General features: G+C 41.8%; 1 protein-coding gene across 1 annotated transcript in view; it reads left to right on the top strand.

The window, feature by feature from the left end:
* Window positions 1–14694, top strand: part of RPA1 (replication protein A1) — a gene marked incomplete in the record, with an annotated part of 38733 nt that overhangs the window by 10340 nt on the left and 13699 nt on the right. The window contains 6 exon segments of the mRNA XM_034752266.1: window positions 6872–7004; window positions 7872–7974; window positions 9214–9282; window positions 9429–9621; window positions 10373–10512; window positions 11714–11862. Of these exon segments, the coding sequence (XP_034608157.1) occupies window positions 6872–7004; window positions 7872–7974; window positions 9214–9282; window positions 9429–9621; window positions 10373–10512; window positions 11714–11862 (787 nt within the window).

Below are 14694 nucleotides of genomic sequence, written 5' to 3' on the forward strand. Positions count from 1 at the left end.
AGAAGTGGGCTGTAGTCCACGAAAGCTTATGCTCTAATAAATTTGTTAGTCTCTAAGGTGCCACAAGTACTCCTGTTCTTCTTTTTATTAATAGGAGTGTTGTGTGTAAGACACGGGAGGTAATTGTCCCACTCTGCTCAGCAATGGTGAGGCCTTTAGAGTACTGTGTCCAGTTCTGGGCACCACATGTTAAGAAATATGTCAAGTATCAGGGGATAGCCATGTTAGTCTGTATCCACAAAAACCGCAAGGAGTCCAGTGGCACCTTAAAGACTGACAGATTTATTTGGGCATAAGCTTTCGTGGGTAAAAAACCTCACTTCTTCAGATGCGTGACCCATCCACTCCCAGTCTATTCAAGCCTAATTTAATGGTGTCCAGTTTGCAAATGAATTCCAATTCTGCAGTTGCAGTAGTAGTAGTAGTAGTAATGAGAAACTGCAGAATTGGAATTCATTTGCAAACTGGACACCATTAAATTAGGCTTGAATAAAGACGGGGAGTAGATGGGTCATTACACAAAGTAAAAACTATTTCCCCATGCTAATTTTTCCCCTACTGTTACTCACACCTTCTTGTCAACTGTTTGAAATGGGCCATCCTGATTATCACTACAAAAGTTTTTTCTCTCCTGCTGATTATAGCCCACCTTAATTGATTGGTCTCCTTAAAATTGGTATGGCAACACCCATTTATTCAAGTTCTCTGTGTGTATATATCTTCCTACTGTATTTTCCACTGCATGCATCCGATGAAGTAGGTTTTAGCCCACGAAAGCTTATGCCCAAATAAATTTGTTAGCCTATAAGGTGCTACAAGTACTCCTCATTCTTTTTGCTGATACAGACTAACATGGCTACCACTCTGAAACCTGTCAGGTAACAATATAATCCATTTTCATTGTTGCTGTCTCCACCTTCTGATTTGGGAAAAGAACAGACTTGGGTGTGGTAGAGTAGCAGGACTGACAACACTGACTGGTAAACTGCCAAGCGGACCAGAAATCTAACTGAAAAATTGGAGCAGAAATCCTACTTAATGCTGCTGTGTAGAACCATCTTTTTCGATCACTGTTACTTCCATTGTTACTTTTGGGGGAGAAATGCATGCACTAAACAACAAGAGCTTGTTCTTGTGACAGCCATGAAGTTAATCCCAATTTTAAATGTTGTGGTTAACCGTAGCTCTAGACTAGTGTCTTCTGAAAATTTACTGAACAGACTGTTTTATGTGCATGTGTGATTTTCTTTCCAATTGCTTGTCTGATGCAATAGTATATTTCTTGTTAGCTAGGTGTCTGTTTCAGAGTTGTCATTATTCTTTACTGTTGCTTAGAAGCAGCTTGTCATTTCAAATATTTCTCAGATGCATTTTCAGTTGCAGATTATTCTGAATGTGCAAGTTTTGAAATTATTTTCTGTAGTAGTCTGGCTTAGGTTTTAAATTTACATAAAAGTGATTGTAATAGGAACAGAAATCAACACAGATTGAGCAGTTCTTGCATTGTTAAAATTACTGGAGGATTTTTGCCGTTTGTGTTTCTTATTTGAATTTACAGCTAGTCAGATCACTAAAGCTGTTGGCATTTGGTCTAATGTTGTCAGAGCAGTATTAAAGGTTCAGGAGCAAGGCCAAAGCACTGATACATTCTGCAGATTAGAGATTCTCAAATTTTTTCATAGTGTGGACTAAGGATGTAAAAAATTAAACGGATAACCGGTAAGTGTTAGTTTTACTGTTAACCCACCCTAACTGTTAAGCCTATTGGGGAGTCTGGAGTTGAACTTCAAGCTACTAACCTGAGTTAAAAGCCAAGTTGCAGTGTTTTCACTGTTATTTTAAATTGAACGAACACTTTTTTTTTTTTTTTTTTTTTTTGCAGTTAAGACACGTACGTAGATTAGTTTTCTGTAATGAAGAGTCAGTCCCTTTTTTAGGGTGCTCCCAAGTGGCCGTTGTCAATATACTGACAACCCTCTCTAAGGTGGTCAGAGGCTGTGATGATCCACCTGACTTCCTGTGAATCCCAGTACTGTGGCTCAGGTTGGTCAGCAATGTATTCAGACTTTATTGTGGTGGTTGCTATAATGTGGAGCCCATCATCCTTCATTTAGTGTTTCCATATTTTTTAATTTAGAAAATATGGAGACACTAAGGTGTATCTCATAGGTTTCTTTATGGTTAGTGTTGAGTCTCGATTTACCTTCACACAGCACCCTTTTCTCTGCATTTTAAGGAGTTTTATTAAATTGTTATATTTTAGCTCTGACGTTGTGCATTGGTGCAGATCCTACTGCTGAAAGCTGTCAGAAGCTTAAGAACGTAAGAGCGGCCACACTGGGTCAAACCAAAGGTCCATCTAGCCCAGTAGCCTGTCTTCCGACAGTGGCCAGTGCCATGTGCCCCAGAGGGAATGAACAGAACAGGTAATCATCAAGTGATCCATCCTGTCGCCCATTCCCAGCTTCTGGCAAACAGAGGCTAGGGACACCATTACTGCCCATCCTTGCTAATAACCATTGATGGACCTATCCTCCATGAACTTATCTAGTTCTTTTTTGAACCCTGTTATGGTCTTGGCCTTCACAACATCCCCTGGCAAGGTGTTCCACAGGTTGATTGTGCGTTGTCTGAAGAAATACTTCCTTTTATTTGTTTTAAACCTGCTGCCTATTAATTTCATTTGGTGACTCTTAGTTCTTGTGTTAAGGAAGTGTTGTTTACTTCTCATATCTACTTTCTCTACACCAGTCATGATTTTATAGACTTCAATCATATCTCCCCTTAGCCGTCTCTTTTCCAAGCTGAAAAGTCCCAGTCTTATTAATCTCTCCTCATACGGAAGCCGTACCATACTCCTAATCATTTTTGTTGCCCTTTTCTGAACCTTTTCCAATTCCAGTATATCTTTTGTGAGATGGGGCAACCACATCTGCACACAGTATTCAAGATGTGGGTGTACCATGGATTTATATAGAAGCAACATGATATTTTCTGTCCTATTATCTATCCTTTCCTTAATTATTCTCAGTATTCTGGTTTGCTTTTTTGACCTCCTCTGCACATTGAGTGGATGTTGTCAGAGACAACAATGACTCCAGGATCTTTCTTGTGTGGTAACAGTTAATTTTGACCTCATCATTTTATATATGACCAGATTAGGGACAGCCCTGATATTTGGGGCTAAGTTTTATATAGGCACCTATTACCCCCCACCCCCGTCCCGATTTTTCACACTTGCTATCTGGTCAACCTATTTTATATGTATAGTTGGGATTATGCTTTCCAGTGTGCATTACTTTGAATTTATTAATATTAAATTTCATCTGCCATTTTGTTGCCCAGTCACCCAGTTTTGAGAAATTCTTTAATAGTATCCCTTTAAATAATTGTCAACCCTGAATTCTTTCTAAGTAGTAATAGAAAGTGGTTGCTTGTGAAAAGAGATCTGGTTGAGATCACCACATGCTATGGCTCTTCTCAGGATGGTTTGCTGTTGTCTTGTAACACATTTGAATGTTAGTGGGTATTCTATGCCATGGGGCTCTTGTGAAAACAAGATTACATCCCATTGTGACACCATGGGTATGTCTCTGCCTCATTTTCCCTTAGTGAGCTTTCCCTAAGTTCAGATGCTTGCATACAGTGAACAGTGCCCCTCCAGGGATCTAGTTTATTTAATCAACCACCAAACATGCTATGTAAACAAGCCACCACCTGCTTTAAGACCCAGGGCTTCTCTTCTGCCAGGAGCTGTGCAGTCTTTCCCGTGCTAACTCAGGGTTTCTCCCATGCCTTCCTGTCTGAAGAGCTTTGTAGTCTTTCTCCTCTGGAATTTGTGTTCTGTGGCTAGTTCCTCTCTCTGGGAGCTTCTGCTCTCCAGGAACACACCACTGAGAGTAGCTTTCCTATCGAGCTCCCCGAGGAGCATCCTCTCGGTTCTGGGCTCCTGCCTGAGGCCCATAAGCCGAAGCCCAGGTGTTCCTTATATACCCGTTCATAAGCCGAATATTTTTGGTTACGGCAAACCGCAGCCACTGGGAGTTGAGGTGCTCTGTGTCTGTGAACGCTCCAGGTAAACAAAATGTCCCGACCTGCTGACGGGCCGGGAGCCAAAGTTTGCCAACCCCTGAAATACAGGGTCGACTTATGAAAGGGTCATATTTTTTGCTATTTTTACCTCACCATCTCGGGGGGTCGGCTTATAAACAAATGGGCTAATGAGCAAGTATATATGGTAATTAACGGCTGCCCAGCTGTTTATCCAATTAACCATCCATAGGTAGATCATAGCTCATTCTTTTCAGTGGAGCCTGTCACAGGGAGGCTGGGTGCCTGACTCCACAGAGGGCTAGCCCCTGTGACAGGCATCCTAAAGGCAGTTTTAATTACTTGGGTCCCCATAAAGCAGTTGCTGTGAGAGATCTGGTTGAGATCCATATGTGCTGTGGCATTTCTCAGGTCAATATAGCCATGGTGCTCAGGGGTATGGGAAAAAGTTCACACCCCCTGAACAGCCTAGCTATGGTGATGTTAACCTCTAAGATGAGTGCAGCTCGGTTGATGGAAGAATGCTTCCGTCGACCTAGCTACCATGGCTTGGGATTTTGGAGTTTCTATAGTGATGGGAAAAACCCCTGCCATTGCTGTAGGACGCACCTGCACTACAGCGGCATATCTATGGCACCATAGCGGTGCTGCTCTAGTGCCCATAGTGTAGACATAGCCTCAGGGTGTCTTGCTATTGTCTTGTAACACATTTGAATGTCAAAGGGTGTTATGTGCTATGGGGCTCTTATGAAAACAAGGTTACATCTCAAAAAGGCACCCGAAGGCAGTTTTCATTACTCTGATGTCCAGTCCATTGCACTATAAGTAGTCTTTTCTCCTCTGATTAACAGGACAGGGGCACCAGCAGCAACGTTCCTCAGTTCCAGCAGCCAGCCCAACACACTGCAAACCACAGCAGCAGAATGGAAATTCAGCAGTAGGTAAGACACTTCTCATTCAGCATGTTTAACTATTAGCTCGCAATACTGAATTGAATTATGAGTCTGAATTTGTTTAGGACTGGAAAGTCAACCCAACTAGAGAATCCTATAAGAGCAGAGAATGGAGGCAGCTTCAGGGCACCACTTCAAAGTGCCTAGAAAAGAGAGGGCAAGAAGTTGTTCTAAACCAGGAAATTAAAAGTATATAGCAACAGACAAACAGTAAATGACTCTTCATTCACTTACTGTCCCTGAGAGGATGCTGTCCTAGAATCTTTGGAATCTGTTTCTATAGTGAAAAGGGACTACTGCCTTTAAAATATTTGAACCCTTTTCTGAGGGAAGAATGATGAGTCCATCTTAAAACACATGAAAGAAACTTGGTAAAAATTCTGGACCTCATTTGGGAAGTGGCATATGTTGCACATTCTTCCTGATTGATGGCTTTTGGTTTAGGCCTCGTCTACACTGCTACTTTATAGTGCTGCAACTTTCTCGTTCAGGGGTGTGACACCCCTCCCCCCCCCAGAGCGCTGAAGTTTCAGCGCTGTAATGTGGCAGTGTAGACAGTGCACCAGCGCTGGGAGCTGTTCCCCTCGTGGAGTCACGGCACCACCCCCTCGTGCTGCCATGACTACACAGGCACGTTAAAGCACTGCCACGGCTGGGCTTTAACATTGCTAGTGAGGACGTGCTCTTAGTTGAAACTACATTGTGCCCTCTAGACAACTAAACAGATTGTAGTTCCAAACTGATTGAAAGGGTATGTCCGTGCTAAGCCATTGAAGCAGAATGGTTAGGTGTTATAGGGATGAGATTAAATTTAAACTGCCTCTATAAATACTAGTTTTTGGTGAGGGCTTTAAATTGGCATATAAGTTGTCTGTCTAGCTGCAGATTTATTTTTCAAGCAAAAAGGTTTTAATCCAAGTCTGAGCTATGAGTAAGATTTGGGACCGGTCTTAGACTTTTTTGGCCAAATTGCACTGTTTGAGAAGCATTTTGAAATAGATACGAGAATTTTGAAGCCTGCTTACTAAGACAAAAGTGAAAATGACTCCTACCTTTCTTTACCCCTTACCTTACTTAAACGTATTTGTTTATTTTACATTTATAGGAGCATAAATAGGCTTAGTAACTGTGTGTTTGAGTTCTCCAGGGAGATGCAGGACTGTAGCTAAACTTGCCATATCTTATTGGTGCTGGTTTGTCCTTGCTGATTAATCTGTGGACACTTAGCTGATGATTCTAACTGAACATCCTTGGAGACTTGCCCAGAGCTGCCATTCTTAGTTCATTTACTGTTTAATAGTCATAAAAGACTGAAGCATTTCTCTTCTGAAACAGTTTGCAGTGACAGACTTGTTTGTGACTCAAGAGTAGAAGTGCTTTAAAACAGTGAATAACTTCTTTAAAAACATACTGTTCTGTGCTTCTGTACCCTGGTGACTGGAGCCTTATAAATGCCTACATGCATTCCTACGGGGGGAGGGATGGCTCTGTGGTTTCAGCATTGGCCTGCTAAACCCAGGGTTGTGAGTTCAATCCTTGAGAGGGCCACTTAGGGATCTGGGGCAAAATCAGTACTTGGTCCTGCTAGTGAAGGCAGGGGGCTGGACTCAATGACCTTTTGAGGTCCCTTCCAGTTCTATGAGATAGGATATCTCCATTAATTTATTTAATTTAATTTATTTATTTTCTACTTGCTTATGTGCATCATCTTCCTGTAGCCTAGTGAGAACTTCTGTTGCAGATTAAGTGAGTGGTGCCTGGCTTGGCACTGCCACTTGAAATTAATCTTTGTCTATACATAGAAAATAAAAGTGCAAGATAATTTTGTTTGAGTTCTATATAACTGAATTTATGCTTGGTTTTTTTAGGCCCCACTACTACTAAGTACCTTGGTCCCTCAAAGCAGTTTGGTAAAGCAGGTGGTACTAGCTTCTTGAGCACCCCTGGTGGATCACAGTCCAAAGTGGTACCAATTGCCAGTCTGAATCCATACCAATCCAAGTGAGTTACTCTACCAGCCAGGTTCAAAGAATAATGCATGCATGAAGGAATGATGCTCAGAGTAAATTTCTGCTTGCTATGAAGAAACATCACTCTTTTAAGTCTGCCAAAAATTCTTTAATTTCTCTTGGATACAGTGTCAGTTACCTCAACACAGCTGGTACTAACGGTATTTTTTTGATTACCCCATGTGCTAGGAACTCTGATAGTCTGAGATTAGGCTCTGGATCACCTTGTAAAGTTGGTTTCAGAGTCTGTGGGCTCTGCTAACCTTGACCTGTTACTATGGTATATTGCCTGAAAATCAATTGACATGTTCTACCAGAGGTTTCCTTTTGGTAGCCTATTGATCTGCTCTGCCATAAACTTATTTGTCCTGGCTTCAGGAGAAATGATGTCCTGTTTTAAGAGAATGTGGATATAAGTATTTTGGGAACATCAGTAGTTAAACTATACAAACTGATGCACTTTACCCCATATTTTATCAACTGTTTGAACCCGAAAATTGGACTCCTGTGAGGTTCTAATATATGGTCTTTCAGTACAGGTATATTGCTGTACCAGGAATGCTTAATATAGAAGCGTGAAGGATTAGCGGGTTGATTCTAGGAGAATTGTTTAGTACTTTATTACGCTATATGCCTTAAAAGTGACTTTGTTTTCTTAAATGTTGCTTCTCTATAATTTCTGTTTTAATGGCATAGATAGTATACCCTTTACACAGACAAGTAGACTCACTGAGATACAGTGGAGAATCCTAGGTTCTGAATAAACATCTTAAGAACTGAAAGTCTGTGAAATTTGTAAGACTCCACTCCATTCTAAAAAAGGACATTGGAGTACTAATTCTTACTGTCGTGTTTCCAGATGGACCATTTGTGCTCGTGTTACCCAAAAAGGCCAGGTTCGCACATGGAGCAACTCCCGTGGTGAAGGAAAGCTGTTCTCTATAGAGCTGGTTGATGAAAGTGTAAGTTCTGTGGTGGGATCCAAGATACTACAGTGATGGGAGCCATAGAAGTACCTGGATAGGAGCAGAGGAGTTCTTGAGATGTCTTTTATGTAAATGAGAGAAGGAAGAACAAAGGAAGTAGTTGGCAGATTTGTTATAGAGAATTGCGTTCTCTGAGGTGTTAATGTACTTGATAGTCCCACATTCATTTGCTCAGAGTCTTTACAGCTGTGTAAAATGAGACCCCAAATACAGTTGTTTGCCTCTTTTGTTAGCCCAGTCTAACGTGGTACGTGGCCAAAAATGGTGGTGGCATCAGAATCTGGTATCTACGCAGACAAGACAATGTCTCTGGTTTGTGGCACTCCCCATTAGTTTGGCAGATGAATCCCATTGCTATTGCCAGGACTTTACATCCATAATACAAGGAATAAGACACGGAATTTAAAAGAGCATTTTGAAATAGAAACTCATTTTAATTGGGAAATCAGAATGTATAAAAATGTAATACAGGGAAATTCCATTTCCGGTTTGTTTTGAGGAGTGAAGTCTGGTGGATCTAAGTCTGCTCTTGAGGCTTGTTACCCAAATCTCTTGATTAAACTATTTTGTTACACAGCAGCTTGTTTGTTTGTATGAGATTATTTTTAGTACCAAATGTGTGGTTCATAATTGGACACATCTTCATCAGCCTTTTATTTCACCTCTGTATGCTGTCAGCATTTTGACTGACAGTTTTTATTTTAATTTTTAATATTTCTATTGCATAAATATCTTAACTAGTGGAATTCTAGCTCTGCCATTAATTGTCACTCAGGGAAGAGCTTGTCACAACACACATTGCTGTACTGATCAGATGTGATGTCATCCTCTAATTTTGAAGCTAAATGCTATATCTAAAATGAGGTATTGCCTAATCTGTAAAATGACACAATTAATGCAAGGTTCGGGCATATCTGTTCAGAGCCACACTTCTTTACTACACCATGATGACATACTGCACTCACCACTACATCTCATTCTTTCTGGAGTTTCTTATATGGGGTTGTTAAAACATGGAGATGAAATCAGATGGTCAAGCAAAGGATTTATCATCCTAGTTATAGCTAAATATGTATGGAAAATGTGGTGGTTTCTTCCGTGCCTGGAGCGACCCCTACAGAGCATTCCACATCTGTAGAAATGGTGCCACTTTTATATTGGAAAGATTTTGTGTGCTGAATTTTAGTTCTAACTGGCTTTTGCATTTTCCTGCAGGGTGAAATTAGAGCTACTGCTTTCAATGATCAAGTGGACAAGTTCTTTCCCCTCATTGAATTGAACAAGGTACAGTATTATTTATTTTATAAACAGATACGAGCCAAAGAGAAGTGTTCATAGAGTATATAGGGTTGTTTAATGTGAACGTAAGCCATTTGCAGCATTTCAGTGCAGGTGTATCCTATGTTTCATCACTTCTCCTTCTCCTGTAGGTGTATTACTTCACCAAAGGCCATCTGAAGACGGCTAACAAGCAGTACACAGCTGTGAAAAATGACTATGAGATCACATTCCATAATGAGACTTCTGTTGTACCGTGTGAGGATGCTCAGCACCTTCCTTCGGTTCAGTTTGAGTTTGTGCCCATCTCTGACTTGGAGAACACATGCAAAGACTCAATTGTCGGTGAGTCCGTATCCAAAGATGGGGAGCCATGAGGCTTAAAATTAGTCGTCTTGTACCAAATACTTGAGCAGATGAAGAAACCTACAGTGCTATGCGATTGATATGTTCTCTGTTAGAATTGACACTCAGGTACTGCAGTGGTAGGTATCCCCTAGAAACGCCTGAGGTAGTTACTTTTGCTCGTCTCGTTACTAGGAGCTTTAGAGATAGATGTCCAAGTTCAAAGCAATATAGAGATTAGAGAACATGTTGCACGAGTTTATCACTTCTAAAATGTCCAAACATGTTTGGGTTGCCAAATGAAAATGACTTTGGTGTCCTCATGATAGTTTCTAGCAGATGCTTGTCTGCATAATAGCCACTTTACAATCCCTTGCTCAAGAGAGCCTCGTACTGGAACAGAAAGTGGTGCTGCAAGGTGAGAATGAAGTCCATTTTATAAAGTGGTAGGAGAGAAGATTGCACAAAGTCTTAATCTACTTGGTACGGTGAGTCCTTTACTTTCATGAACGCTAAATTCATGAACAAAATAGTATTGCAAAGATGGAATGGATTTTTCTTTCACTAACAACCTTTCTACTTTAATATACAGGGTTCCCAGGTTTTAGACTTTTAGAATTTTAATAGTGATTTAGAATCTCACAATGTAATCTGATGCTACCTATGTGTGATTTCTTCCCATGCAGTCTTTGCTCATCTGCCCCAGCCATGACCTTCAAGTAATTCTGACCGAATTATGCCTATTTTTCAGACATAATTGGAGTCTGTAAGAGCTATGAAGACATCTCTAAAATTACAGTGAAATCTAGCAATAGAGAGGTGTCCAAGAGGAATGTGCATTTGATGGATACATCTGGGAAGATGGTGACAGCTACTCTGTGGGGAGATGAGGTAAGTGCCCTGTTACCCATTCTTCTTTTTATATATCTGAAAGCTCAGAACAGGAATGGTATGTCACCTGAGGCAGGTAATAGTCCTGGGCTAAGGGAGGGGATGCATCTCAGTATTGAGGGCGAAAGATTTAGTTTGGCTTCACTCTGATCTGATATTGTTAGCCTTTCTCCAAAATAACTTTATACTGTGGCCGATCTGGTGTAGTTTGAGCAACACTGTGCATCATGGCTGTCAGGGTCTGAAGATAAACAGGCTTCTAATTCAGAAAGCCAGTGTCCGCATTAGCTCCAGGTGAGTTGCTGCTTGATCAAGGAAGAGCTCTATAACCAAAGGTATCCAGCAGGGTTAAGGTTTATTTGTAGGGCGGGGTCCTTTGAACCCTGACTAAAACCAGTGCTTGTCTAGGGTTGCGAGGAGGGAGTCAACCTCAAAAAGCTAGCAGGAATAAAGAGCCAATGAATATATTTGAACTGGGATTTGGGGGACCTGAGCTCAATTTTGAGCATTGCCATAAATATCTGATGTAGCCTTGAACAAGTCTCCCAGGAAGTCATGTTATCATGTTGTGGCGGGTGAACACAAGGGGAGAAGCTGAAAGATTGAGCAAGAAGACAAGGGCATCTGTCTCTGTGAAAGTGCCCAGATGACAGCGATCTTAATAAATCTTGTTTCAGTTAAACTGAGAAAATGGAATTAAAAGAATAAAAGGTTTGCTTAATATATCTAGATTTACGCTTCTCGTAAGCTAAAGTAGATAAGGCATTCTCACTTTTGTTACAGAGGACCAAAAAAAAAGTAAGTAGCTTGCATCTCCTGAAAGCAATCATTTCGCTGACCACTCAGGTCTTCCTGTCAGCATGTTACTGTCTAGAGAGAGATCACCTTCAGGTTAAGTCCCTTCTGATCCAGGGCAGCTACCCTCCCTTTCCAAACCATTTTTCTCCAGTTAAATGCGCACACACTAGGGTTTGGGAACTTCCTGCATTCTCTGAGATTGGCCATTGGGGATACAAAAATCCTTTAAACAATGATTAATAGCCCATTTTCAAAGGCTTAATGACCTCGCTTAGATACTGTACCTCATAGATACTGCTGGATAGTCTGGTCTAGTTTTGGCCTGTTTTTAGTCACGGTCTATGAATTATGAACTGAGGTGAGCTCCCACATTGGGCCATTAATATTTTTTGTGTTTTCACAGGCTGAAAGATTTGATGGTTCTAGACAACCTGTGGTAGCCATCAAAGGAGCCAGAGTCTCTGATTTCGGTGGCCGGAGTCTCTCTGTTCTGTCCTCGAGCACGGTTGTGGTGAACCCAGATAGTCCAGAGGCATTTAAGCTCCGAGGATGGTATGACTGTCTACTTGTATTGAATAGAGGGGACTGCCTATTGCTTGACTTTAACTTGTTGAGGATTCTGTTCTTGTTTTACTCCTGTAATCCACATGTGAGCAGTCTACAGAGCATTGGGAAGGGAAGCTCGGGATTTGGGTTCTAAATAGAACAGTTTCTATTTCTCTTGGAGGCATTATGGCCTTTGAGAGGTTGGTTTTAAAATTCTTAAACTGACAAACCTGTAATCCCATAGCAAACTAAGAAGAAATTGGAGAAGAGGCAATTAGAGTGGAAGTGGTGCATGTTGACCCAGATCCTTGGAAGGCAGCATGAAATCAGACCTTTAACAACTCTGCTTCTGTGGGTTTTACCTGAGAGAATGTTTTTCTTCCACAAGCTTTATCCACTGCAGGATCTTATATGGGTTCAGCTAGTATGTGGGGGAGGAATAGTTTTATTCTTGAAAGGTTTTGTTCTTGTATTGCAGTCTTCTTTTCCATTATTAGATGCCTTTTATGGTATAATAACAAAATAACATCCGATCTTTATCAGCAAGGTAATGTAATTCCAGAGGTTCCCCTAATGCTGCTAGATTACAAGCCCTGCTAAGAGGAAACTACAACAGTAGGAAGGATCTAGTGGATAAGGCACTGGACAGGGGCTAAGATCCTGGATTCAATGCCTGGCTCAGTCATACGCTTCCTGTGTGATCTTGCACAAGTCACTTAATCTACCCTGTGCCTCCATATCTCACCTGTAAAATGAGGATGGTACTTCCATACCTCACAGGACTGTTGAGAATAAAATCATTAATGGTTCTGAGGTTCAGATACTGCTGCGATTTTCATTAGATGCTGCTTTTTACGAAGTGCTGTCAGCATGCTCGGTCTGTACCAGATACAGAAATAGCCCTTCCTTCAAGGAGGTTACGCTCTAGTAGACAGCGAGCATCAGACACATTGGGAAATGTGGAAGAGGGCTCTATCTTAAGATACATGTTTTGTTTGTTTTAATGTAAATATAGGCTCATGTTTGTGGGCTCTGTACAATAAGTGAGGTTTGAGGAGGAATTTTAAAGGGGTGGGAGCCTGGCGGAGGGCCCACCATGGAAAAAAGTGTGAAAATGAGCATGACGAAAGAGGAGAGGATAAGAAGTAAGAAATGAGATCAAAGATACAGGGAAGAGCAGAGGTGTGCAGTCTGAAAGGTGAGGATGAGAAGCTTAACCCCCCCATCCCCTGCCTAATGGGATTGCTACCTGTTCAATCAACATAACTAATATTGAGCAACATGGCGGGAATCGTGTATTTGGCACTGTACTTCAGGCTGCTTAAAAAGAACATGGAGCAAGTTAGCCCATGACATGATCTACCAGATCTTCCTGATAGTTGGGCTCTCTCATGCTTCACCAGCGTTAATATTTCATTGGTGGTTGCCTATGGACAGTAACTTAGAGCTCTTGAAATTAGTTTTTACACTAACATAGCCACGTATTGTGATGGCTTAGTCTGATGTCTGTTGCACTGTACTGTACTGAAAGTCCTAAGACCTTACAATACAGAGAAGAATGCATGGCCTCCCAAATGAACTGGAGACCTTTTCCTCCCTAAGAAAAGCTAAACAAACACTACATTAAAGTAACAATGCACAGCAGTTCCTCAGGGATGGGAGAGAGAAACACTAATAATTACTTCAGCTTTTGGGTTTCCTGGCTCTGGAATATCAGAATCCTAAATAGTATCATTATCTTTTTTGAGTTATAGATTTTTGTTATTTCAAGATCATGATGTCCTTCCCTCCGTCAGAGAATTGGTTTTGTCTATCAGTGCCACTTGTCACCTAGCTGCGGTTGCTGGAGCATGAAGTGATGGTCTTTCACCATCCTGCTCTCGGCCTCTTCTGACCTTGAGGGGAAGGACAGATAGGGTCATAACTCAACCTCTGATTCTCCCATTTGGCACCATCAGTCTGCTTTTAGACTTACTTTACTATTTGAGGGAAGCTTGGAGAAGATGTGCTTGAGTTCCATTTCAGTGACTCCCCGCTTTCAAACCTCCTCTTCCCAAGACTTCAGTTCCTCTCTGAGGCCTCCCTCAACCCCATTCAAAGTGTACATAGATTGAGGCAAGGCTTCCTAAAAAGCCCTTACCTCAGCCCTGCATGATTTCAGTCCAGTTTTCAGTGTGCAACTAAGTTAGCCATGCACATATTGGGTGCTGCAACTGCCTTAGCTGCATACTTCATAAGCTCAGCAAGAGAATTGTATGCAAAGTGCAGTTCTTCTTTGAGTGCTTGCTCATGTCGATTCCATTCTAGGTGTGCGCGCGCCCACGTGCATGGTCGTTGGAGATTTTTGCCTTGGTGGTATCCGTAGGGTTGTCAGTGGAACCCCATTGAGTGTTGCACTCATGCACCGGTATATCAGGCACGGCCGACCCTACGCCCTCTCAGTTCCTTGTTACTGCCCGTGGTGGTTGGTTGGCGCGCTGTCCCTTGCATTGCAAGGGCTAGCGGTTTTTATCTACTGTCTTCGAGCCTTAAGGCCTTGTAAATAGTTTTGTTCATAGCACTTAGTGTTAAGTAGTTTAGTTAGCAGTTAGGGTCCCAGCGGGGTCTTTGCCCCAGGCAGTGCATGCCCCGGTCTCCTGGGTTTAAGCCCTGTGTGGACTGCAACAGCTCATGCCTGTAAGTGACCCCCATAGCAGCTGCCTCAAGTGCTATGGGGAGTGACACGTTAGAGACAAGTGCCAAATTTGTAAGAACTTCCATCCCTGCATGCAAAAGCGGGATATTTGGCTATGGGCTCTCCTCATGGAGTCTGCCTTGCCTCCAGCCTCCGTGCAGCCC

Source organism: Trachemys scripta, chromosome 18, assembly GCF_013100865.1.
Source record: "Trachemys scripta elegans isolate TJP31775 chromosome 18, CAS_Tse_1.0, whole genome shotgun sequence".
In the NCBI taxonomy this organism is placed as follows: Eukaryota; Metazoa; Chordata; order Testudines; family Emydidae; genus Trachemys; species Trachemys scripta.